A 26964-nucleotide genomic window follows, 5' to 3' on the forward strand; every position below is an offset into this window, starting at 1 on the left:
GTGGAATTGCTAAAGTCTGGTACAAGGGGAGGGAGCAAGAATGGAATGGTCATTTCCATTCAGTGAGAGGACCACATGAGCCTCTGCAACATCCCAAATCCTTCTGAGCCAGAAGCTGTGATGGAGCTTTGAAGTCCCCAGCCTGAAGCTCTCACCTGGACGGTGCTGGGGAAGGAGGAGACACCCCAAGCTCTGTCTGGGTACCCAGAGACTTCCATCACTTAGCAGGGGGTGTCTGTTGTGATGCACTAAATAGTTATTTAGTTGTTGTTTTGTACTGGGTGATTGGGAATTTGTATTGAGTAGTTTTTATACTGTACTATGTTATACTGGTTTATTCTACACACCTTTTCTTTCTGTCTCTAAGTTTTAGGTGTGATGGGCTCTCCTTGACTTGTTCTTTCTTCTTTTCTTTACTTGTGTCATATTGGATGTGGCTCTTTGGTTCTGCCCCACCTGTTTTTCCTTGGGTTTAAAACTTTCTGGGATGGGATACCTGAGTTCTTCTCTTTCTCTCTTCTGGATGTCATCAGGTGTCCACTGCTGCAGGGGCTGACCACAGGCTGGGAGAAGAGGACATTCCCAGCAGCACAGAGTTAGTGTCCAGGCTGGCTCAGAGCGACAGGAGAAGTGTGGGAGAAGCGGGGTCCAGCCCGGTGCTAGCGGTGGCTCCCCTGGCAAGGTGGGACTCACCTTCCTTGCCTCGGGGAGGCTCAGGATGGGCATTCCTGTGGTGTGCAAGCCCTGCCAGGACACAGCAGCTTTCTCCAGCCAGCTGCTGCCTCCTGCAGACCGGCCAAGGGGAGGAGAGCTCGGGGACTGTCCCTGCAGAGCTCCCACATCCATCCCTGCAGCATCCCTGCAGGGCTGCCCACGGCAGCCAAGCCTCCGGGGCACACGCTGCTCTGCCCACAGTCATACATTTCCCTTCGGAATCGTTTTCCACCCTTATTTTACCAGCTCAGTAGATTTTTTGTCGGGCAATCCAAAATGCCATCTGTCTGGCACTTTCCCCTCCGCCTGCAGGAGGAAAGCTCAGCTGATCAGAGCCTTTCAGAGAAAAACCAGGAGGCACCCAGCACCTCGGGCACCCAGGTTCCATCAGGAACACTCGTGGGAGGACAAGGAAGGAACTGAAGACCTCAAGGCTTTGGAGCCAGCAGCCTTCTGGAGGAAAGTGAAGTGGCAGGGTCTTTGACTGAGGGCAGGGATCAGACTCCCAGGGATCTCATTTTATCTCCTCCCTCCTCCCAGAGGATTCCCGAGGGAGCTGACAGGAGCTGACAGGAATCTCAGCTGACTTCCTATGTGGTGTCCCATCATCAGAGGTGTTCAGGACTCCTCTGGACAAAGCTGTGACCTGATTTCATGTTGTCATTAGTCCTCCTTTGGGCAGGAGTTTGGTCCTCTCCTGATGTCCCTTCCACCGTCTCCCCTGTGGCTGCACAAGAGAGGGGAGCCCTCACTGGGATTCCCTTCCTGTGTGATCCTCCCAGGCAGGAATTCTCCTGCTGCCTGCAGGGCCTCCCCTGAGCTCACCTGGCCCTCTTTCCCTCTCTCACAGCAGTGTTTGCACCTCCTGGAGCCCACATGGACACAGCACTGCCAGTCAGAGGCCAAGATAACCTGAGAAGGTGCTTTCCTCTCTGCCCTGGCCCATGCTGTGGTGGCAAGGTCAGATTTTCACAGCGTCTCATTCCAGTGGGGTGACCTGGACAGGCCATTCCTTCCTGCACCTCTCAGAGTCATACACTCAGACAAGGTGCTGAGCTGGGAGAGGCACACAGGAGCATCCACTCCAGCTCCTGGCCCTGCACAGACACCCCAAGAACCCCAGCCTGTCCCTGAGAGCAATGTGCAGACACTCCTTCAGCCCTGGCAGGTTCTGTGCTGTGATCATTCACTGTTAGGTGCCCCACCACCCCGTGGGGGAGGAACCTTTGTCCTTTAAGCTGAGCCCACCTTTTGAAAATGAGAAGGAAAAAGATGCCAAGCCTGTTTGTAGGTATTTGGTTATGGGTTGGCTGGGAGAAAAAGTTGTATTTGAGAAACAAATGCAGTTCTTGCCTTTGTCAGGGATGATCTGATGTGAGAAAGAGAAGAATGGTGGAGCTGTTGCAGCAGGTCCTTACCTGGAAAGTCAGTGTAATTCGTGTCATTCACTTCAATAAAAGCTGAATGCAGAAGTTGCTGGATGGAGGAACTGGCACATGGGATGAGCAGTTTTGGCTGTGCCTGTGCCCATGTGCAGTGTGGAAGGAACCTCAGCTTTTCCTTGGTGGAGAGCAGTGCTTGGTTCAGGGCCTGGTGTGGGGAGGGAAGCTGGGAGAAGCAGGAGCTGGGAGCAGGCACCTCTTCACCCCTTCCTGTGAGGGGATTCCCATGTCTCTTTACTCCTTGCCTGCCAGCAAGGACCTGACAAAATCCCTGGCAGAGTCCCAGTGCCAGCTGAGGAGGTGGCACCAGGCTGTGGGCACAGGGCTGCTCCAGCGTGGGCTTTGGAGCACCAAACAGTTCCTGAAGCAGGGACACACAACCGGGGGACACCACAGCTGGGCAGGAGCTGACTCACATGTCAGAGCAGCCAGCTGGAGAGAGAAGGGGCTGGCAGCCCTTGTCAGCTCAGAGTGGCACAGCCCACCTCGGTGTTTCAGCAGCATTTGGGGCTGCCTGAGCCTTTTTGTGCATTCCCAATGTCCCCTGGCTGCCCAGGGCTGGGAGCAGGCAGGCAGAGCCTTTTGCTGCTGGTCCACAGGATGCTGTAAATCTTGGGGAGCTGCTCCTGTGAAGCCCTTCACAGCACCCAGCCTGCTGTCTATTGAGAAAAGCCAATACCCTTCTGTCTGTCAGATGGCACTTAACCACCGCTGTTATTCTAGATGAGTGAACACTTGTGTTATATTTTCCAATAGCAAAAACTGGGGTCAGCAGGGTGTCTGCTGTTTTAGCCAAATCCAGATGGGGTTTTCCTATAAACAAGTGCACACAGAATATTTATACAGGCGATGGCACCTGACGCCTTAACACTTAGGCCATCCTATTGAGTAGCCACTCATACTATAAGTCACTTCAGTGCATTAAGTAAATATTTTAATATAGCCATGTCACTGTTTATTATATAATGGCGGGGGCCCAAATCTTGCCTAATGCTTGGTTAAAAAGTCAGTTTACACCATCCTTTACAGTGAATCAAAGAATGCATAAACGGGGCTCTTTTGTTACTCAGAGCTCTGTTTACTTTACTTTTCTGTAAACCTTTCGAAACACTTGCTTATAAGAGCTGATAGAACCCAGATTTTCCCCAGGGGCTGAGGTGTTCATGATGTCGGGAAGGTACCGCTCAGAGTAATCAATGGAGTTTCCATTGAGCAGCCCCAAGCTCATCCCTCAATATCTGTCCCTAGTTCTGGCTGAAAAGCATCTTGGGGTGACTCAGAGGCTGCTCAGCAGCTCCTGCTCCAGCACAGGTAGCTCTGGCACACCTGGGGCCAGGTGCAGGGGCAGTCACACAGAGCAGCATCCTTGGAGGCAGAGGTTCAGCCCACATCAGGAAAGGGTGTCTGGTTTCTTCTCCAGCTGAGGGACCATGTGAGGTGCTGACCAGATTATTTTCTTTATTGCCTTCTTCCTTCTCTTGCCTTTTCAGTCTCCCACTGCCTCTCCCAGTGTACATCATGCTCTGCATGTTGCTGAGTTCCTTGGGGCCAGGAGCCATGTGTGGATCTTACCTAAGTTCAGGGGTCACAGAAATCCGTGACAACATGAGCTACAGGCTGGGGACTTCAAAGCTCCACCACAGCTTCTGGCTCAGAAGGATTTGGGATGTTGCAGAGCATCATGTGGTCCTCTCAGCCCTGCTCACTCTTCAGTTCTCTGCATCCAACCCACTTCTGGCAGGAAGAAACTTGCTCTGAGCAGGACATGCATGATTCTTGGGAGTCACTGAATAATGCAGGAGTCCCCCAGGATGGTGCCCATCAGTCCCAGCTTGCCCTCAGCACTTCTTGTACCTCTCCCAGGACCCTGGGCTCCAGAACAGCAGCCAAAATCTGTGCAGACAGGAGCTGGGGTGAGGTCAGGACATGGGAAAAGCCCATCTGTACCAGCCTGGCTCTGCCCTGCATGCAGATTGTCCCAGGGGAAGAAAGGCCACACAGGAAGGTGACAGGGATATTTGGGAAGGTTGTGCCTCCCTGTCTGTAACTCACCAGCTGTCCACGTGCTTGGAAGGGGCTGTGGGTGCTCTGAGCTGGCATGGAGGGTTTGGGATGACAGATTTTCCTGTAGAGGTTTCCAGCTGGTTAAGGGGGTTCAGCTGCACAGGGAGTGGGACAAGCCATGTGCACACCCCTGGGTTTACCTGTATTTACAATACTAATCCAAGGCAGCAAGGTGAGCACCACACCTGGAGCACCTGCAGCAGCACCTGCCACGGCCCCAGGCAGCTTGCTGAGGTTTGGGACAGAGATCACCCTGTCCTGCAGCTGTGCTGGGGAGGACAGCAGTGCCAGCCCTGACACCCTGGCCCCGAGCCCACCCTCAGCTTCCTTGTCAGCAGAAGCTTCAACACCCTCACTGACCCTCTTGTCCCCCTGCCAGAAATCCAGCCCCACCAGCAGCACGTGGGGCTGGGTGAGGATGGGCTCTCACCCTGCTGCCTCCCTCCCCTGCCATGTGTGGACCACAGCAGGAGCAGTGGAGTGTGACTCCTGAATCCCCTGGGACTCTGGCCCCTGTAATATATTGTTCTGCATTTCCCCCAGGGCAGCCTTGTTCCATTGGATAATTGGAAAGTATTTATCTGTGTCATATTAAGACCCATTTGGGATAATTGTGAAATTGGCAGCCCTGGCCCTCCTTTGTTTAGACCAGGGTATAATTTGGTTAATGTTATTGTTTTTTTTAACTTTGCCACAAGAAGGCGGAAATTCAGATTCTATTATTTAGCAAGTAGCTCTGAGGAATGTCCTTTGGCAGCAGGGACCTGCAGTGGGGCCACAGAGCTCCTCTCAGCCTTGGAGCATTTGGTGGGCACGTTGAGTCCCAGCCAGGCCTCAAGAGCCCTTGCCACAAACCTCCATCCTTTCCTGATCCGTGTTCCTCCTCCCTGCCTGCTCCCCACGGTGCCACAGCCCAGACTGGCAAAACCAGTAATGGAGACACTTCATCCTGTCCCGTGTGTCCTCTCCAAGCCAGGCTCAGCTCCTCCAGAAAGGATATTCCACCTGGACTCTGGATACTGGGTATCTGTCCTTGCACATCTGCAGTGATTATTTTCTCTTTCTGTCACCAATGCTACTCAGGAAGGAGGAGATCTGTAAGTCCTGTGCAGCTTTACTCTGTCCTCTGGTCGTTGCCCACACAGCCAGGGAAATGATTTCTTGGGTGTTGTGCCTCATGGTCAGTGAAATAAGAGGGATCAGTCATGAGATTTGCAACAGGATCTGGAGTCCCAGTTAATGCCAAGCCGTGCCTCCAGCAGCAACCCCACCTGTACTTACCTAAACATGGCCCTTTTTGGTCACAGGCCTGGTGCTTTGGTGATTTGGGAGATTAATTTAGGCTGCAGAATATATTAAAATTTCTAGCCAGTAGGAGAGCAATGTTCTTGAAGAGCCTTCCAAACCGGAAAGTAGGGGCAAGGAGCCTAGGCTGTTTGTAGATGGAACTTGATAAGTTAATGGAAGGGATTTCATGACATGACAGAAATGATCCTAGAGTGAAAAATTAAGTCATGGGATAATGGGCCTTGAATGTTTCATTTGTTTGTATCTCTGGAAGCATGTTTTAAAAAAGCAGTTCTTTGGTTCTTGATACTCTTTATTGCTCTATGGTTTATCATCCCAAGCTCTGAGTTGCCCAAAGGAACCACACATTTTCTTTCCTCCCGGTGCAGCCTTGGATTTTGGGATGGAGAGAGGAGCTTGCTTGCTTTGGCTGGAGATGGGATCTGGGTCTGCTGCACTGCTGCTGTCGTGGCAGAGCACTCCTGTGTGAGGCACCTTGCCCACAGTCAGATCTTTCCTGGCCTTGGAGCCTTTTGCTCTTGGCTGGACTGTCAGGACCATGTGCCTTTTTCCTTCTTTTGTGGGATGAAGTGGGTGTTCAGCTGGGTGCACCCAGGAGTTTCACTTTTAACAGTCTTGTTAAACTCCCACCGAGCTGTGGGACTGCCTGGGCTGAGGGACCTCTGCTGGTGTCTCTTCTCAAAAGCAAAACAGCCTTGCAAGAGACACGACCACCTTTCTGTTGGAGGACCAGCTTGATGAGTCCAGCAAAGCTCCCCATATTAGTACATTTTTTTCTGAGTCCAGTGCAGTGCTATGAGAAAGCTCAGCCTGGATTTTTTGGATTCTTGTGCCCATGAACTCCGGTATCTCAGAGTAGGATGGGCAAGCCTGTGGTGGGGCCTGGCCTCAAGAATCCCCCACACTTCACTGGGATGAGAAACCTCATTTTGTAGCTGCCAGAGCCATGACTTGGTGGTAAGAGCAGTGCCAATGTTAATGGCAGCAGTGATGCTGACAAAGCACCAGGGTCATTTCCAGGCACCAGGGATTCCCATTCCACTGGAAAAGCTGAAAACCATGAGGTTTTGGCCAGGGCTGGATTTAAACCAAACTCTGAAAACAATACTGGTTTCTCCTTTGTAACCAGCCCAGGTTGCACTGCCACCAGCAGAAACAGCCCATGGTTAAGGGTTTATAAATTAAACTGAATCAAATCAAATGATAGCTTAGAAAAGAAAAGGCAGTTTCTCTCAGAAGCTTCATTCTGCCAAGGCTGCTATAGCAGGGCTGTCCCCAGGTGTGCAGGACCCTGGACCTGGTGTGATCCAAGCCCCACCAACCCCAGCACTCATGAGTCAGACCTGGGAAATTCTCAAGATCAGCCTGAAAGCAGTTCTGCAAACAGAACAAGCAGCAAGAACAAATCTGAGGCTGATAACTGCTTTTTGAGCCTTTTCAGCATACTTAGAACATTACTGCTTATTTTAAGATTTTTAAAGTTTATTTTAAGATTACTTTAAAAACTACAAGTATGGGCCAGATTCATAAGATGTTTTATCTAACTCAGAACTATCTGCATGTGTTGTCCAGTAAAGTTCTAACAGTATTTTTAGCAGACTGTTTCACCATGGAAATAACCCTGGGCAGCAAAGCAGGACTGGTGGCAAATGCCAGGTAGCCCATGAACTGCAATATTTAAATGCTTCTAATCATAGAATAATATAATCACAGACTAGTTTGTGTTGGAAGGGACCTTAAAGCCCATCCATCCCCACTCCCTGCCATGGCAGGGACACCTTCCACTATCCCAGGTTGCTCCAGTTGTAGTGATGTAGTGCCTCCCTTGCAAAACCATTACACCAAGCCCTGTCCAAGCTGACTCTGGACATTTCCAAGGATTCAGGGGTAGCCAGAGCTTCTCTGGGCAACCTGTGCCACCACTCACATATTTGCCCCTGTATCTAATCTATATTTATTCTCCTTCAGCTTAAAGCCATTTCCCTTTGTCCTGTCCCTCCATCCCTTGTCCCAAATCCCTCTCTGGCTCTCCTGGAGCCCCTTCAGGCACTGGAAGTGGCTCTAAGGTGTCCCCAGAGCCCTCTCTTCTCCAAGAATTTTCTGTTTGTCTCCTCTCTCCATCACAAGCACCACACCTGCAGTGCTGTACATGGCAGGAATTCCCCACATGATCTTCTGGGTGTTACCAGAGCAGAATAAATCACCTTGCAGAGCTCACAGCAGCCTGCCCAGGCTCATGGTGCAGCATGAGGGGGTCCTTGTGCTGGGAAGGGCCAGCAGATGTGCCTTGGATGTGGATGCACAGGCAGGGAATTGGTTCTTGAGGAGTTTACCTGAAGGTTTGTCAGTCTGATTTTGTCCTGGATGTTTTCAGCCCATTTGAGTACTGACAGAGAGGCAGGCCTTGGGAGGATCTGGAGTAATAACTGAGCTCCTGATCGCTATTCCTCTTCTATTTTCCACCACTTAAAACTTCTTTCCATAAAAAAAGAAATGAAGGAGAAATCACTCCTTTTCAAAACAGCTCACTGGGAGGGGGCTGAGGCCAGAGCTGAGCTTTTCCCTTGAGAAAGTCCCTTGTCCCTCATCACCCAGCCCAGGCTGGAGGCCAGGATCTCTCCTGGATGAAGACAGCTGCCACTTCCCATCACTGAGCTCTTCACTGCTGTCTGAGGCTTGGAGCAGACATCAGCACTGAGATTTTGGAGGCTGGGAAGGAGATTCTATCCCAAAACTCCTGGGGGTGCAAAGAGCTGGCAGAGCTCGCTGAGCGTGGGGGTCACACTGTGACCAAAGGCTGGTCTTGCTCGAGTGGAGATTTTCTGGTTCACACAGTTCTGCTGGCTGGCTCCTGGCCCTGCCCCACGGAGGGGCTGCCCAAGGAGGAGCTGTTGGTGAAAGGGGAACCAGGCTTGTGGAGGGTTTCCTTGGTTGGTTTCCTGTTCGCTGGGAAAGCCCAGCGGATCCAGGCGCTCCCCCTGCCCTGCGGCTCCTCTCTGGAGCTGAAGTGTGAGCAGCTCGTTTCTCCAGGGCATGGCAGGAATGTGCAGATCTGTGGGAATGGCCTGTGGGCTCCACGGCCCTCAGCACCTCACGGGATGGGCCTTTGTGCATCCCTGAGGAGGAGGAGGAGGGAGTTGAGGGAGCTCCATGGCCCTTAGTGTCTCATGGGATGGGCCTTTCTGCATCCCTGAGGAGGGAGTTCAGGGAGCTCCATGGCCCTCAGCGCCTCACGGGATGGGTTTTTTTGCATCCCTGAGGAGGAGGAGGGGGTTCAGGGAGAGGAATCATCCAGCAGGGACACGGTCTGCAAGGCAAACCATGAGATAATAGCAGTGGTGCGTGCCCTGGCAGCCTGGGAGCTCTCAGAGGAGAAAAGACCTCTTGTTCTGGCTGCAGAGGCAAGTGGTCAGAGCTGCCTTGTGCCTTGCCAAACCTGACACGGCTCTTGGGAGGACCAGACAGGATTCCTGCAGAGCCTGTGCACAGCAGGACTTGATCAGAATTTGCAACAAGCAGATTTTCACGGGGTGCTTGCCCCCAGGAATCCAGAGTTACTCTTACTGCCTGGAACAGCAGCTGAAACACACCAAGTCCATGTTTAGTGAGATGGTTTTATCAGCCACATTCCTGCAAGCAGGAGCCCAGGAATACAAACACACCACAACAAACACGTGAAGAATTTGATAAGGCTGAACTGCATCTCTGAACATCTCTCTCCTGGCTTTTCTCTTTGTGTATTTACAGTTTTATGGTGGGTCAGAATTGCTCAAGAAGCACTGCAGATGCATTAAAGCCAAATGTATTTACTTCCAGTGGAGCAAGCAGCAAAGCAGGGGCAGATTTGGTGGCTCAGGTACGAGGAAGTGCAAGCTGTGCCCATTCCCACCTCAGTGCATGCCAGAGTGGCAGAGGAGAAAGGTGAGAAGATGGAAGGTGAGATGCTGGGAGGGGAAGAACAGTGCAGACCATCAAAGCTGCACCACCATAACCCAAGCAGGACCCAGCCTCATGGAAGTGTCATTCCTGAAGACATTTCTACGTGTCAGAAGCCAAGTGCACCTCAAGGTGTTGTGTCCAATCCTGCTCAGCTACAGGCAGGAGCCAGAGCTCAGCCCTGCACAGCTGCCTCAGGTCCAGCTGCTGTAGATGCTCCATCTCCTGTTTTCCTTTCCTTTCGGGGTTGCCAAGGTGCATTTGTGGGACACCAGTGGCACTGAGCAGAGGAAGCAGTGTCTGTCCCTGGGTTAGATCCCAGAGGAGGGCTCAGGAGATGTTGGTTTAGCTCCAGGGAGTGGCAGATCCTATCTCTTCCTTGGCATGAAGCTCACTCCTGGAAACTTAGGAAAAAACATGATCCAGGAACTTGCTTGACATGTGGAGACCAGAGGTGTGAAGGGGATTGCTAAGACCTGAACAGTGAATTTTTCAGTTTAGGACTTTTCCAGCCAAAATCTTCATTTTCTGGAAGTTGAGCTGCTGAAGCCAAAACTGTTTCTCAGGGAGATAAAGTTTTCCCCCACTTCTAAAAATAATTCTTCATTTCAACGGTTCAGTTCATTTTTCCCTAAGAAAAAGTTAAAAATGTTAAAAAATAAAAATATTTTCAACTTATCCAATTATCTGCCCTAGCAGGACAGGCTCCAAACAGTCTGTGGTGTTTGTGGGCACTGCACTGGCTGCCTGGGGGATGGGGGAACAGGGTAAGGGGACAGAAGAACAGGGTAAGGGGACAGAGGAACAGGGTAAGGGGACAGAGGAACAGGGTAAGGGGACAGAAGAACAGGGTAAGGGGACAGAGGAACAGGGTAAGGGGACATGGGAGCAGGGTAAGGGGACATGGGGGGCATTTTGAGGGAGAGGGGCAGCCTGTCCATCTGTGCTGCTCCATTACCTGCTCAGGAGGGAGGGGTGGGAGGTAGGCAGCATCCAAGGGTGCCATTCCCTTGTGTCCTGTCCCTGTCCCTGTAGAGATCAGAGCTGCAGCCCCCAGGGATGTCTGACCTCAGTGTCCTCTGCTCCAGCTGGAAAGCCCCAGTGTCCTCAGGCATTGCTCGTGTGGCCCCTCAAAGCCCTTCACCACCTTCACGTCCCTCTTCAGATGCTCTCCTAAAGCTTTAGGTCCTTCTTGGATCGTGGCACCCAAAACTGCCCCAGCACTCGAGGTGAGGCCACCCCAGGGCAGAGTGGGACAATCCCCTCCCTCCCCTGGCTGGCCCTGATGCCCCCCAGGACATGGACATCCCTCCTGGCTCAGACCCAGCTGGCCATGGACCAGCACTCCCAGTCCCTTTCCAGCCTCTCCTTCCCCAGTCAGTCCCTACATCCAGCACTGCCCCACCCCAGGGCAGCCTGGCATTTGTCTTTGTTAAAATTCACCAGTTTGGCAGAATCAACAAAGTCCTACCTGGGCCTTGGTGAGCAAGGGGGAAGCAAGTCACAGAATTCACAGAATTCACAGAGTTCACACAATTCACACAATTCACAGAATTCAGAGAATTAACAGGTTGGAAGAGACCTTCAAGATCATCAAATCCAACCCAGCCCAACACCTCAACTCAACGCTGGCACCCAGTGCCACATCCAGGCTGTTTTAAACACACCGAGGGATGGTCACTCCACCACCTCCCCCGGCAGCCATTCCAGAACTTTATCACCTTTCTGTAAAAACTTTTTCCTGATATCCAACCTGAATTTCCCTTGGTGCAGCCTGAGACAGTTCTCTCAAGTCTGAACCTCATCCATGCTGCAGTGCTTCCCAGACAGAAATCAAGGACGTTGCTCCTTCCAAACCAGGCTTGTCCTCCCGAGGATCTCCAGCATTTTGAAAGGAAGTACCCATGGCGTACCATGATAGCCCAGCTTGATGAATTTAAAATTTACAGGCAGTGAGAGATGAAACACGACCTGTGTGTAGCCTTGCAGCTGATGTGTTGGCAGCGGTGGCTGATGGGAGATGTGCTCTGAGGCTCAAAAGTGTGTCTAAGCTTTGTAAATACAATCAGTTCAGCCTAAACGAGGGAACAATGTGGAATGTTTTGAGGCCAGATTTCACTCCAGAAAAAAAAACCACCGCTGAGCCAGTGGTGCTTGAGTGTGTTGTGAAGGCTGTGTCTGCGGGGTCACAGCGTGACCTCCTGGCTCAGACAGAAGGACCCCGGCACACTCACTGCAAATTAAAATGTTGCATATGCTCTGAGTGTAAAAAGAGATTGTGCACAGAGCCTGCAAGAAGCCTTCCTGAAAGACTTTCGCCTAGGCTGGTGGTCTTGCAGCTTCGACACTGGATGTCTGGCTCACACTCTGTATTTTTGAAAAACATTAATAATCATAATCCATATAAAACTGTCATATTGGTTCAACATGTACGTCACCAAAGCCCTGACTAATTTATCAAAGATTTAGTGTTCGGTTGAACAAAGTCTCATTTTTGTAAGCAGATGCAGTTTGCTGGATTGTCCTGTCATCACCCTCTGTTCCCACTGGAAAGATGCATTGTATCAGCAACTTCAAGAAGTTAAAAGAAAAAAAAAAAGTTCATTTTAAAACAGCAATGTAAACACTTATTGAATGTTCCACGCTAGTCATGAATTAAATAAAGAGTTTAGGGGCTCATGTTGCTTGTGTCAAAGTGGGTGTGCAGCCCTGCAGGCAGCAGTGGGTGGATGGTCACAGTGGGGACGGGGCAGTCACACCACTGGAGAGGAGACCTTGGCTGCTCAAGGCAGCTACAATGCTCCAAGAGAGGTGGCAGATGGAATTGTCTGTTCGAGGATGCAGCCTGGCCTGTCTGGGTGCCTGCAGGGCTGTTGGCACGGGCAGTGGCAGCATGGCAGGCTTTGGCAAGAATCCCTGGGCTCAGGGGATGAGCAAAAGCCACAGTGAGGAGGGTGATGAGGAGCACACAGCAGAAGGGAAGGCTGGGGGCAAGGGCTGGGTCTGCACTGTGTTTCTGAGCCCTGGCTACAGGCACAGCCTGTCCCAGCGGTGCACTGGGCACAGCTTTGTGGTCCCTGCAAGGGGATGAAGTGACAAAAGCACCCCAGAGCTCCTTCCTGGGCAGTGCAGCCACCCCGTGGGCACCCCGTGTGACACTCGGTGTGAGGCAGGACAGACGGACACAGGGTCTGAACTGCAGCTGCTGGGCCAGGGAAAGCTGGAGCAGGTGGGGCTGACAGCGAGGTGGATGAGAAAGCAGATGGCAAAATCCCTGCTGGTGCAGGGTGGGGAGAGGGGTGTGAGGGTCCTGGCTCACACAGTGGAGGAGATGGTATCATCTGCAATGCACTGCTCCCACTTCCTTATACAGTAAATTGGTAACTTTTTTGTATTAAATCAGATTTTATCACTGAATCAATCTTACACTTTTCTATTCTTGTTCTCTACAAATGACCTTTTTTAGCTCTCCTCAGCTCTTTCCTGATGGGACTCATTAGGAGCTGGTGCTGATTCTTAGAGGCATTCACTTTCACTCAGCATCTGGAGATTTTTCAGACAATGCTGTGTTGAAATGGTCCCTGCAGCTCTCCTCTGATGTGCTCAGTATCACAGCCCCTCCTGGGCCATCTGCCTGCATCCCACAAACATGTTTGCTGTAAGCTGAATCCTTTCCACCCGTCTTTCTGGTGAGATGGGAGTGTCACCTGCCCAAAGATCTGCAGAAGCAGAACCAAAATGTGCATAATTTTTAAGAGTTTTTGTGATGGATTTTGACCACAAACCCCAGATAAACCTTGTCGTAGAACAATGTGGTAAAAAAACCCCAATGCTTCTGTCCTTCAAAAACTCTCAGCATTTTGTACCTAAAGTGGTTGAATTCTTCATAAAGCCTTTAGCTCTGGTGAGTGCTAGTCATAAGTTTGATGTCAGAGAATAGGTTTTACACATGTATTTTACTTTCCAGAGTGTTTGTACACTTCCTGGTGTAAAAGCTGACTGATGTTTGCTCTTTTCATTTGCTGGCTGTGAAACATAATTAGCAGCCTCCCCTGGGTTGTGTAGAATTATTCCTGTCATATATTCAGTTTTCTCATCAAACCAGAGTCATGTAAAGGAAGACTGTTCTCATTCATGGATCTCTAACAATTCAACAGCTCCCCTATGGGGGTACCCTAAGGCTGTGTGTTTTGAAAACAAACTTTCTGCAAATATTCTGTGCCCATGGGTGGAAATTCCTCCAAAAAAGTAGCCAGGTGTCCAGCAGACAAGGAGAATCAAGCGGGCAATAGGGAATCCTATGGTTTTCCTTTGCAAACAGTCAGTAATTAGTTTTTTGTTGCCTGATCACTTCACAAATGCCAGGCTTCATTCATTCTGCTTTGGCCATCTGTCCTTACCTGTTCCTCTTCTCTTCCAGAGCTCGTTTGGTGCCTGCTCCTCTCCCTGAGCACCCAAAGTGGAGCAGCCAGAACCCGGCCCGGCCCCTCCAGGCACGGTGATGAATGGTGTGATCAAACAGGACCGCTCGGACCACAAAACTGCCAATGAGGAGGAAAAGGCACCCAAGGAAAAACCTTCTGGTGACGTGAGGGATGGCACCAAGCTCCAGCCCCCGCCCTTCGCTGAGAGGAAGAACGGTGAGTTCCTCTCCTGGTGGTGGCAAGAATGAGCGTGGAGATGGGATCTGTGCTGGCTTAGCATCTCTTACACCTGCTGGGGTTTTGGTTCACTGCTGGATTTTACCTGTGGTGCTTTCCAGGGTGTTTGCCATGGGACATTTTGCCATCAGATGTCATGAATTTAGGATTTAATGGAAGTGGGGCCTGATGGCAGTATTTCTGGGACAGACTTCAATGCTGTTGTCACTTTTGAGGCGTGTTCTTTGTGATCCAAGTGTTTTGGTGTGGTTTTGGCTGAAATGTGGGATTTCAAGCCCTTAGGAGGAGACTGGTGTTCTGATCACACCAATGGAATTTCTGGGGAATTAGGGTGATGTGAAGGTGATCAGTGGAGAAGAAATGGGAAGAGTATTTGGTTTGCAAAGGCTCCAATAGATTGCTCTGCTCTCACCAAATACTGGGTGCTCCAGAAAACCTGTTCTTCACCAAAATTGCTTCAGATTTGTGTAACAGAGAGTAGAATTTAGCCCAGGCCTCTGCAGGAGTCATTTGTGGGGTCATGGGTCCAGCAGATATTCTTGCTGGCAGATCCTGCTCTGAGTTTCAGTGGAGATCTGTTGGTAGAAAGCTGATGGACAGAAAAACTCCACAACTGAGCCTGTGCAAAGCATGCTTAGCCTGAGGAGTTGTTTGCCATTTCTTTCAGGCAATTGTATAATATATGAAATGAAGAAAATTCCTTTTGTGCACTCTAAGGCTTTCAACATTAAGTCCTCAAAACATCATGCAGTGTGAAAGTGCAGCCCAAAGGCACTATTTTTGCTTTGTGTCTTTGATTGTTTGCATTATTGTGCAGACCCAATTTTTCTCAATCGCTATAAATCAGAAATAATCCAAATGATGTCATCATGGCAATGTTCTGGTGTCAGGCTGGAGTAAAACACAGAGAGTCAGAGTCAGTCACACCAGAGGACTCCTCTTTCCTACAGCCCCAGATATCAAAGTGTACCTAAGATAATGCAGAAACAACTTGTAAAGAGACAAACTGTTCCGTGACGTAAAAGAAAATTGTATTTTCTCTGTAGCTTTTAAATCTTTATTTTTTGTATCCATTTTCCACTTCTTTTTTGGAATGGGAAGGAAAAGAAAGAACTATATCCAGGTGCACACAGGCTCCCAGCACAACCTGCAGATGTGCAGGTAAGGGAAGGAAAAGAAAGGAACATCTTTTTTGTAATGGGAAGGAAAAGAAAGAACCATCTCCAGGTGCCCATGGGCTCCCAGCACAACCTGCAGATGTGCAGGTAAGGGAAGGGAAAGAAACATCTTTTTTGTAATGGGAAGGAAAAGAAAGAAACATATTTTTTGTTATGGGAAAGAAAAGAAAGAACCATCTCCAGGTGCCCACGGGCTCCCAGCACAACCTGCAGATGTGCAGGTAAGGGAAGGGAAAGAAACATCTTTTTTGTAATGGGAAGGAAAAGAAAGAAACATCTTTTTTGTAATGGGAAGGAAAAGAAAGAAACATATTTTTTGTTATGGGAAAGAAAAGAAAGAACCATCTCCAGGTGCCCACGGGCTCCCAGCACAACCTGCAGATGTGCAGGTAAAGCCTGCAGCAGTGCCAGCACCTGCCTGGCAGCTGGCCCCGTGTCACAGGGTGGTGGCCCACCAGGACGTGGCCCCGGCCCTGCAGCCCCTCCACACTGGGCTGTTTGCCCTGTCTAAGTGAGAAGAGCCCCCCACAGTCTGGGCACCCCTCCAGCCCTTTGCTCTGGTGCCTTTCCCTTCCTTGAGCACGTTCAGACTGCACAGGGGCTCGGCTCTTGCTGCCGTCCCGCTGAGGGAGCAGCCGGCTCCCTTCATCTCACATCATCCCGGGAGCTGGCAGGCCTGCCAAGTGTCACACACGTCAGGTGGCACCCGGGCCTGCCTTTGATGTCACATTCCGCCGTGTGACAGCTCCCGTGGGGCCGGTGGAGCAGCCTGATGAGCTGGGGATGAAGAGGGAAGGGGACATCCCACAGCCCCCCAGGCTGCCCTCACAGAGCCCTAAAGCAGGTTTGTCCCTGCCAAGGACAGAGCCGACCAGTCCCCCTCAGTGCCACTTGTGGGGTGTCACAAGGACCTTCTACCCATCCCTTGGTGGGACATCAGTAGCTGGGAGTGACTTGGGGAAAAAAAAACAAGGCATCGGTGTCTCCTCATAGCCCACCCTGGTGAAGGTCACCCCACGGGTGCATTCAGCACTCCCACCTTCATCCCACACACAGAGGGGACAGCAGGGACCCCCAGCCACCATGATGCCACTGGAGGACACAATGCCTGGGAATGAGTTGGTGAAATGGAAGAAGCTTCCATCTGCTGTCTTTAGGAATCTTCCAGGGCATGTAAGGAGAAGCAAGTGCAAGGTGTGTCACCCCACACTCCTCCTCCTGCCCTGTTGCATCCCATCTCTCAAGGGTTCAGGTGTGCACACCTCAGCCAGGCAGGAGCTTCCCTTTGGTGGCCAAGAAGGCAAATGGCTCCTGGCCTGAATCAGGAATGGTGTGGCCAGCAGGAGCAGGGAGCTCATTCTCCCCCTGTCCTTGGCACTGGTGAGAGCACACCTCGAGTGCTGTGTCCTGTTCTGGCCCCTCAGTTTGGGAAGGACTTTGAGATGCTGGAGCACGTCCAGAGGAGGCAGTGAGGCTGGAGAGGGGCTAGGAACACAAACCCTGTGAGGAACATTTGAAGGAGCTGGGATTGTTCAGGCTGGAGAAGAGGAGGCTCAGAGGTGCCCTCATTGCTCTCCACAAATCCCTGAAGGGAGGTTCAGACAGGTGGGGTCGGGCTCTTCCACCAGGCAGCAAACTGGCAGAACAACAGGACACAGCCTCAGCTACGTCAGGGAAGGTGCAGGAAAAAAAGAATAATAAAGAAAAAAGTAGAATAATAAAGTACTAGAATTGTCTTCCCAGGGAGAATCACCATCTCTGGATGTGTTTAAAAAAGACTGGACATGGCACTTGGTGCTATGGTCTAGTTGAGGTGTTAGGGCATGGGTTGGACTTGATGATCTTGGAAGTGTCTTCCAACCTCATTATTCTGTGATTCTGTGATTCTGTGTGATTCTGTGATTCTGTGATTCTGTGATTCTGTGATTCTGTGATTTGTTCCCTGCTCCTTCCCCCATGGGCTGGTGCTCATGATGGCTCAGTGGGCATCAGACAGACACCCATGTGTCAAGGGCACAGCTCCTCAGTGAGGACCAGCTCCTGCCCAAGCTTGAACTTTCAAACCGCCGTCTTTATTTGACTTAACTTTGATTTAATAAAAACAGTCTAGCTAGAATATTTTTTAAATAGGAAAATAGTCTTTTTAACTCTAGTATTATTCAAAAATGGCAGAGGGGATTTCATTTAAATTTGTAAAAATAAATCACCTTTGATCAAGCAGAAAACCCATTTGGCAGGGCCTACAAAATCCCAGGACTGCGTGCATAAGTCCTGGAAAATGGGGATTGTTCCCTCTACAACAAGCAGGAATTCTGCCCTCTGCCTGCCCAGTGTACGCCCAGGCCCAGGCCAGGATAATTTCAGCTGGTAGCAGCTTTCATCCCATCCCAGCTCACCCCAACTACTCCCTCTCCATCCCATCTCATCCCATCCCATGCCAGGTGCTGCACACCTGATCTGCACCTGGGTAAGCTGTGTCATGGAGCAGCAGCAGAACATTTCTCTTGCCTTGCATCAGGACTGTCTCTACCTTGTCTTTACCATCATTCCCTGATGAGGATTTCCCTGTACAGTGGGAAGGCAGTCAGGGTGCAGGCTCTGTGTGTGGCTTTGGCCACGTGTCCCTCCCTGTGCCAGTCTGGCCAGATGGATTTCAGAACTAATTTTGCAGTCGCAAGGAAAGGGGCCAGAGGACACGGGGGCTCTGTAAAGCAGCTCCTCCAGAAGTGTCTTGGTGGGTGTGCTCAAAGGGAAGGATGAGGTGTCCTTTGGTACACCCAGAGACAGCAAATCCTTGTCCTGGGACTCTGAGACTGAGATGAATTTCACTCATGGAACTGTGGAAGTGTGAGACATCCTGCCTGATCTGATGAGGTTTCTCTGCCTCAGAAACTGCTCAGTATGAGCTCAGCCCACTCTGGAGGGCTCCACTTCTCTGCAGGGATTATCAGAGTTTCAATGCCCAGCTCTGACTCAGGAATCCTTAAAGAAGAGATTGATTTCACCCATTTTCCTCCACCCATGTGCCTCCAAGTCTGGATGTCACCTCTGGCTGCAGGTGAAGGCTCTGCTTCCCAGGCAGGGGCTGCCTACTGCAGGTGGGAGACATGAAGGGCTCCCCTGTGCCTGCACCACTCCAGTAGTGGGTTTGCAAACTGCTCAGAATGTTTCCACACAAGTTTCCCATTGCTGATTTTGGAGAATGATGTAGTTAAGCTCTTCAGTTTATTTGTGTAGTGTAACAGACCTTCTGACCACCAGCCCCTTTAGCCCACTGCAACAAAGGGGAGGATTTTCCAGTGCCCATCTGGTTTGTGTTTAATGTAATAAATGTAATGTGCAGAAAGGTTGCACATTTTCAGGGCCTATGTTCATAAGTAGTAGATTGTACAACAGTTTATTACACAAATGGAGCTTTATATTTCTGGGCTTTGTTGAGCTGCCAGTTGGGATAAAAAAAAGTAACGTGCTTCGTAGACCCTATCAAGGAAAATTAGAAAACATTAAATTCTGCTCAGACTATCCATCTCTGGTGAGCTGGTAATCAAATCCAGAGAGGCTGGTGGGAGGTCAAGACTTTCTTGTTCTTGGTGTTTCTGAATCAATAACTCTATGAAAGACACGTAAGTGAAACCAAAAGAAGAGAGAGAGAGATGTGTGACCTAGAAGTCAACACAAGATCACAGTGCAGAGGCCAGAAGAGACCACATACCTCCAGGTTTTGAGGAGAAAACTCCACAGTCTCAACTCAGTTCTTGTGGTGAGCATGTGTTTTAGTTTAATTCTATATTGGAATGGTTATTAAATTACTATCTAGTCTCAGGCAAAATCTAGCCCTTGTTCCACATAGCCAGGTAAGAGGTGTATCTACAGGAAGATTTTTCAAATTGGCTTTGGATCCAAATCAAATAAATATTGGAAACCCTGTATTGAACCCAGGTGATATCTAATCCACAGTGAAACATCAGCCTGCAGCCTCGGACTGCACAGCCCAGCTTTAATGCCACTTAAATCAGAATGTAAGAACTGAAGGAATTCCAGGAATCCAATGATATAAACTGTATTTTTAGAGCCGTGAGTGACTTGTGAGAGTGAAACAGTGCAGTGACTAAAGATAGCCCAAGCAAGGTTTTCCATGATTTATCACAGGAACGCTCACAGTAAGTTAAAGTCACCAAATGTTGTCATAGCAGCACCTACATGTTGGCATGTTTTCAAGACAAGTCATTCATAACATATTTGTCACAGAGGAAAATTTCCATAACAGAGCTCTGAGTTGTGTCTCACTTGCACAAGCACCACACACATCACTTTCCTATTAAGACACCGAGAGGTCTGTTTGTTTCCAAGGATCTATTTCTTTTTTTTTTTTTTTTCTTTTAGCCAGCTGGAGGGAAGAGCCCCACTTGCCTGCATGGCTCAAAGCTCTCCCAAGCTTTCAGTCTGGCTGAGCAATCAGAGCAGTGGTGGACGAGGACAAAGACTCTCCCTTGGGCTCAGTTGTGGTCCCACTCCATTCCCTGTTGGCCATCTGGAGTTTAGTTATCATTTAATAGGAATTCCTTGTCTGACCCATCATTCTTCCTCAGGGGTCTGTGCTCCTCTGTGCACCAAGGGGCTGGGTAGGACCTTTCTTTGCTGGGTAAAATGTCTACAGGGGTTATTTTAAGGATGAAGTCATGGCAAACATTTCCTGACACCTCATGATCGGCATTGCTCTTGGCTCCTGGCCCTTGCTAGTTGCAGTTTGCAGGATAAAGGAATGGCCTTGTCAAGGGGGGCTACACTGCAGAACTGTTTTCTCCCAGTTTCTAACACCAGGATGTTCAGACAGAGATGGCAGAGATCTCTTCTCATGGACAGATTGGTCTTTGCCTCTTCCTGGGGAGCCTGACAGTCACCTGAAATCTCATTTTCATGGAATCACAGAATGCTTTGGGTTGGAAGAGACCTTAAAGCTCATCCAGTTCCACCCCTGCCATGGCAGGGACACCTTCCACTATCCCAGGGTGCTCTGTCCAACCTGACCTTGGACACTTCCAGGGATGGAGCAGCCACAGCTGCTCTGGGCACCCTGTGCCAGGACCTCCCCACCCTCACTGCGAGGAATTTTCTCGTGTCTCAAGTCCCAAGTTCAGCTTCCAGCACAGGGCTGTGTAGGGCCCTGCCCACGCTCCCCAGGCAGGGTCACATTCTCTGCTGGATGGGGACATCACCTGCAGGGTGAGGAGGGTGGCTGGGACACTGAGTCAGGTCCTCTCTCCCCACCCTTGACTAGTTCTGCTCACTCCCCTGCTCTCCCTGCCCAGCTGCCAGGTCTCTACTCAAACCCAAGGCTGTGCCCAGCTCTGTGTAATCACCTCCCATGGAGGCACATGTATGAGTCACTCCCATTTCTTCTTCAGGTATATTTGAGATGCTTCTGAAACTAATTTCCATCTCATTATGAGTCTAAGCAGCTATTTAGTGTCTTCCTTCAGAAATCAAATAGAGACAGGGATAATTGTTTGTCATGTTCCACCTCCACGTGCTTTCAAGCAGGTCCTGCAGCACTTCCACGAGTGACCCCATCCTGCTGCCTCCTGCAGCCTGGGCAGGGCAGAATGAGCAGCACAGAGGTACCATTGTCTGCTGCGAGTTTGTTCTTGGGCTGGGGCTGAGCCCCACTGCTCCAGAGCATTGCTCAGCACCCAGCAGGACTGAGCCCCCAGCTGGCTCTCCTCACCTCACTCCTTAGCACTCCATAGCCAGGCTCTGCCTGTTGTCCTCCCATTGTAACCATGCCTGTGCTTAAATAGAGTATCAGTGATTATTGAATTTCCTCTCCCTGCTGCACTGGGGCAAGAGTGCTCATAGCTCTGTGCACAGTTTGAGTTTTATTATTGGGTTTTTATTTTGAGTTTTATTTCATCTTGTTTATATTTGTGGTTATTTCTGGGTTGCTTCAATGATTCTTGTGGCCCTTGCTCAGAGCACCTGCAGTCAGGTTGTGCTCAGCATCCCCCTCTCTTTTGCAGCTGATTTTGAGAAGTGGCTAGTGAAGGGTAAGGTTCAGTCCAGGACACAGTCCTTAATTCATGATTGAGCCTGATGAACGGCATGTGAATGATATCTGGACACGTGAAACTTGGGGCTGAAACTGTGATCTGTGGTATGGAACCTGATAGCCCTGAAATGATAAAAAGAAAACATCCTCTTGCAAGAATAACACCCTCTCTATGAGCATTTAACCTGCAGGGCTTGGGAGTACGTTAGGCTTGTTGGCACCAAAAAATCAGGAGGATTCTGAAAAGAAGTTATTTCAGGAGGCTCATGGGATTATCCACCACATCACAGTGAGGAAGCATGCATGTATCCAAGCAGAGATTCCAACAGGGAAAGACACCTACTGCAGGAACTCCCTAGGTAAGATAGCCTCATTGAAAAATGGACGAAGAATTGAAGCTTTAATAGTTATTCAGGGTAATTTGTCTCTTAGGCCAGCTTATCTGGGGACTTTTTGCAATCTCCAGCACTTCAAGTCTTTCAGGAGGGGTGCACTTGTTCCTTCGAAAGATTCTTTCTTATATAGAAGAAAATTACACCTTTATGCAGGTGTAATTAGAGAAAATTACGCCGTTATTACACTAGGAAAGTTTCCCTGGCCCATGGCACATGCTCTGCTGCCTCAGTGCTCTCAGGTGCTGAGCAGCAAGCCCAGAGAGGTCACAGAAGACACAAAATACTGGAGGTTTCATTGCAGTCCAAAGGCAAGGCAGCCTTGCTCCAGGCCAGCAGGTTACCCCCAGTGCCTCCCTGCTGCCACTGATAGCCCTGAAACCTCTGCTCTGGTAGCGTCAGGAAGAGGGGAAGAGGTGATGATTTGACACAGAATTTAGCTGGGTATCTCCAAGCTGTAAAGATTGGGAACTCTGAAGAGATGATCATAAATGGAGCCTTCTGTTCTTGAACAGAACGAATCTATGAACAGACTGGAGCACAAGATGTTTCCAGTTAGTGCACCATCTGTGTTAGATCTGCCCATTCACAAAGAGGAAACATATTTTCACTCTGAATGACTTCTTAAATTAGGAGGCGAGGAGGAAGGCGAGGACGTAAGATGTGTGTGCGTGTCTGCGAGCGCAGCCCCGAGCTGCCCCTGCCCTGCACCCCTGGCAGAGCACCCACGTGGCACCACACGAACCCTCAAGACGTTCTCCAAGCTCTTCTTTTCAATAACTTCATGGCAAATGTCATCAGTGCCCGGGGAGCTCCTCTGCTGTGGCAACGGGAGTGGGTTCGGGCCAGGGGCTCCCCACGTGGGCCAAGGTCAGGTTTGGTGTCACACCCTGACACGAAATAACTTACAGAAGTAGGTTAGATGTAAAACTAAAGAAAAAGAACTCAAAAAAGTAAACTTTATTTTCTGATTCTACTATATGTACAGTAGTAAAAATGACAGCGGATTGGAGGGTGAAACTGCCACCTCTCCAACTACACTGGTCAAACCAACAGTCTATTAATTCTCTCTGCCTACAAAGAAAAATGAAAAGCAATCATTATTTGCATAAACATATGTAAAAAAAAACCCTCACTTAAAATATATAAATATCAAAAAGCCTAAAAACTTTAAAAAAACTTTAAAACTCTCAAAAAAACCAAAGTAACAGCTCTGGGTGTGGGGCAGAACTGTGTGCCCTCCTCAGGCAGCTGGGAGGGCACTGCCACAGGTTCCAGGCTCCTCAAGGAGCCCTGTCCACCCTCCATGGTGAGCCAGGAGAGGGGAATTGGGGCTGGCCTCTGCCTTGCTGCAGAGGGGATGGAGCAGGGCTCCATGTGCCCTTCCACCGTGGTGCTGGACCCGCTGGCAAAGCCCAGGGAAGTTCCAGCAGTCAGGGCAGGATCCTGACTGCTCCGGGGCTGGGAGGAGATGGTGCAGGACCCCACCATCCATTCCACTGCTTGCTCCACACTTGTGTGCTGACAGTGCAGCCAGAGCCACTGACCTCATGGGACAGAGGGAGAACCAGAGGTGAGCCTACACCCAGGGCTGACCAGCAGCCAGGCACACCTCTCTCATGGCTAACCAGCAGCTAACCAGGGCTAACCAGCAGCCAGGAGACCTGCTGGTCATGTGGAGCTGGTTCCTCCCTTCCTGTGACGTTCCTGTCCCAGCAGCTCCATCTGCCCTCCCTCATGTACCCAGCTGCTCTGTTGGTGGCAGAATCTCCCCAAGGAGAGACAGGCTGCAGCCCTTGTGCTCTGTTCCCATGTTTGTTGTGCATCCTGCTTTCTCAGGGCTGGTTTTGGGCAGGCTGATTGAGGTGGCACGTCCAGGAATCCTTTTCCTGCTGGATCATCTTCTGGTGACATCTGGCACAACGTGTCTGCACAGATGTTTACTGCTGGGGCTGCTTCCCCGTGGTTTGCTGGGGTGCTGTGGGGAGAAGAGCTCCATGGATCATACTGAGGTTCTGCAAACCAGCTCATATATTTTAAAATGAGAAGAGAAGAAATTCGCAGCTGTGCCTTTATGATATGTGCATTTAGGGCCAAACTGGGCCTGTTTCTAGCGTGAAACTCTGCAGGGAGAGGGCTGTTCCTTCAGAGGCTGCTGAGCAGCAGCAAAATCTCTCCAGAGCTACTGCTGCAACCCTGGGTCTGCACACCCCTTATTTTTCCTGCATTTCATCTCCTAGGAGATACAGGAAACCTTTGCTGCCTCGTCCTCATTCCCCCATTATGTCCTACTGCCCAGGGACAGGCAGTGCTGGAGGCTGAGAAGTGGGGACACAAGTGATCCACATGGTTCCAGCTTCCCTGGCCTTTTCCAGACCCTTGGGGCTGCGCTTTCCCTCCTATACTGCTGGGGCTTGTGCCCCACAAACCCTTCTGGGAGCTCCAGAGGGGGGCTCAGCTCACTGTGCCCCCCACCCATCATGCCAGCTGGAGAGCTCCTGGGCTTTCCACACTTGGGAGGATGTTAATGGAAAACAGGAGAATAACTGAGACCAAAACTGCTGCCCTCAATGTGGCCTAAGCTCCAGCAGGACACAGGAGCTGTCTGAGCCTTGCACAGGGTGGTGACTCCTGTCTGGTGTGAAAAATAGCCAAACACTTCATCTCATGCCTAACCTCCATCACAGCCGTGGCTGCAATTCCAGGCAGTCCCAGCACCTCTGAACACAAAGCCAGGCTCTCCCACCTTCTCTCTGTCCACTGTCTGCATCTTTCTGATGCTGCAGGGCTGACTGGGGAGCTTCCAAGCACTTGTTAAACCTTCTGGAGGTCAGCAGCACCTGCAGAGCTGCAGGGCCGATGGCTTCAGGGGTGCAGCCCACACTGCTGTGAGCAGTGAACGTTAAACATTAATCAGCTCAGAACACTGGGTTTTGCTTTGCTCCTTTTATGGGTGCTTCTCCCAAAGCCACAGCCCCAGGGGTGCTGCTCTGGGCAGCATGCAGGACAATAGGCATTGTCCTTGGTGGCACACGGTTTGGGCAAGGATGGCTGAAGTGGCCAGGATGTGACAGAAATGTGACACAAACCCTGAGCAGCACTGCTGAGACAAAGCACAGCTCCCAGCTGCCCAGGGGAAGGAAAGAGGAGAAGAAAAAGGACTGGGACATAAAGACACTGCTAATTATGAGGGCTGTGCACACCGAGCAGGGAACCTCTGTGGTTGTGAGAGGACGAGGAGCTCCTGGAGGAGCACAGAGCAGGGCTGGAACAGGCTCTGGGCTGCTCCCAGCCAGAGGAGCTCTGCCCCAGCAGCAGGAGCTGGGCTGCCAGCACTCCTGTCACCTGCAGCTACGAGCAGCCATGGTTTGTGCACAGTGACAGGCATGGAGACCAAGGTGGGGTGGATTTGTCACAGTATTGGTGCCCAAATCGCTCACAGGGGAGACTAACGTGAAGCCAGCAGGGGAAGCACTGCACGTTCTGTACTCAGAGCTGCATTTGCAAACCACCAGAGCCGTGCTCAGGAGGAGGATGGCTGCTAGCAAGGATGTGAGGAGCAGGAGAGGAATTGTAACATCAATATAAACAGGAGAGGTCCCTTCCTGCTGGATGCATGTAGTCCATAAACATCATTGTCACACTGGAGATCTCGCCAGGGATTCCTGAGGATGCTTCCAAGCATGCTGCAGTCTCCTCCTTGGGGTTCTTGGGGTCTCAGAATTCTGACCATCTGTTTGCAATTGAGGCCATTTGGAGGCAGAAGAGAGAGCTGCCAAGAGACTCTTTTTGAACAAGGAGTGCCTTCAGTCTCACCAAGAAATTCCCTCCAGCAGGTATCAGAATCACAGAGCCACAGAAAGGTTTGGGATGGAAGAGACCTTAAACTCATCTCATTCCTACCCCTTGCCATGGGCAGGGACACCTTCCACTATCCCACATTGCTGCAGTCCCCATCCAATCTGAACTGTCCAAGGGATCCAGTGGCTTCTTTGGGCACCCTGTGCCAGGGCCTGCCCACCCTCCCAGGGAACAATTTCTTCCCAATATCCCATCCATCCCTGCCCTCTGGCAGTGGGAGCCATTCCCCCTTATCCTGGCACCTCATGCCCTTGTCCAAAGTTCCTCTTCACCTCTCCTGAATCTTCTTTATACCCTGAAAGGAGCTCTCAGGTTTCCCTGGAGCTTTCTCCTCTCCAGGTGAGCCCCAGCCTGGCTCCAGCCCTCAGAGCATCTCCACGGCCTCCTCTGGGCTTGTATCGCTCAGGAGGGAGCTCTGCATCATCCCAAGCTGAGGCAATAAATCTCAGTTAGAATGTCTGTGATGGGAGGGACACCAGAATTTCTCACATTCAAGCTCAGCCCTGCAAACATCTCCTGTCTGCTGTCCTGGCACAGCCACCTCTCAAAATAAGAAGCTCCAAGAGCGAGTTTACAGAATTTGCACCTGCAGCCCAGCTAAATGATGCCTTGGCAGCTTCATTTAATTCTTGCTTTACACGAAGCTGGCCATGAGTCTCTGTGGGCATGGTTCAGGTCAGCTCAGCGTCCTACAGCCCCTGCTGTGTGTTGGGTAGGGATAAGGGCTGGGCATCACCTTGGAAGTGCCACCAGGCTCTTTCCAGAAGGGAAGGAGATCAGAAGGCAGCAGTGAGGCTGAGAAAATGGGAAATTTTGCCATCCCTGGGATGCTTCCATTGAAGCCACAGAGGGGATGGCACAGAATCTGCCCCACAGTGTGGTTTGTCCAAGCGTGGGCTGCATCCCACAGATTGTGCAGCCTCTGCACTCAGAGGGGATGACCAGCAGTGGTGCTGTGCACCCAAAAATCCCCCGAGGGAAGCTCTCTTCCTTAGCACTGCACCAGGGCGTGAAGCTGGCTTTAAATGTCAACCTGCCTTAAAAGCCCCAGGCATTCCCTGACATGTGTGGTGAGAACCTGTTCACTCCGTAGAGATTTGCTCCACTGAAAACGAGCCTGAAAGTTGATAAGAGCCCCTGGTTGGGCCTGAAATAGCCCTTTGCAATGTGGGGCTGGCTGGAGGAGGTATCAGATGAAGAGCAACAGTCACAGCACAGCAGAAAGGAGGCTGAGGTCATGCCTGCTCTTGGGTCCAGCACAGGTGCACTGGCTGCTCTGAGGTGTCGCTGGGCTCGTGCTTTGTGTCACCCACAGCTCCCACCGAGCTCTGCTGCTCCCTCTGGCCCAGATGGAACACCAGG

At 50.7% G+C, this 26964-nt stretch overlaps 1 protein-coding gene across 7 annotated transcripts in view; it reads left to right on the forward strand.

The window, feature by feature from the left end:
- The window catches only part of MYOCD (myocardin), a 203364-nt gene that overhangs the window by 95705 nt on the left and 80695 nt on the right, over positions 1 to 26964 (forward strand). For all 7 annotated transcript variants that reach the window (XM_085556522.1, XM_085556517.1, XM_085556516.1 and 4 more), the window contains exon 2: positions 13885 to 14104. In XM_085556522.1, the coding sequence (XP_085412648.1) occupies positions 13966 to 14104 (139 nt within the window). In that variant the 5' untranslated portion in view covers positions 13885 to 13965. The remainder of the gene's footprint in view (positions 1 to 13884; positions 14105 to 26964) is intronic.

The sequence above is a fragment of the Lonchura striata genome, chromosome 18 (genome assembly GCF_050655825.1).
Source record: "Lonchura striata isolate lonStrDom1 chromosome 18, ASM5065582v1, whole genome shotgun sequence".
Taxonomy (NCBI): domain Eukaryota; kingdom Metazoa; phylum Chordata; class Aves; order Passeriformes; family Estrildidae; genus Lonchura; species Lonchura striata.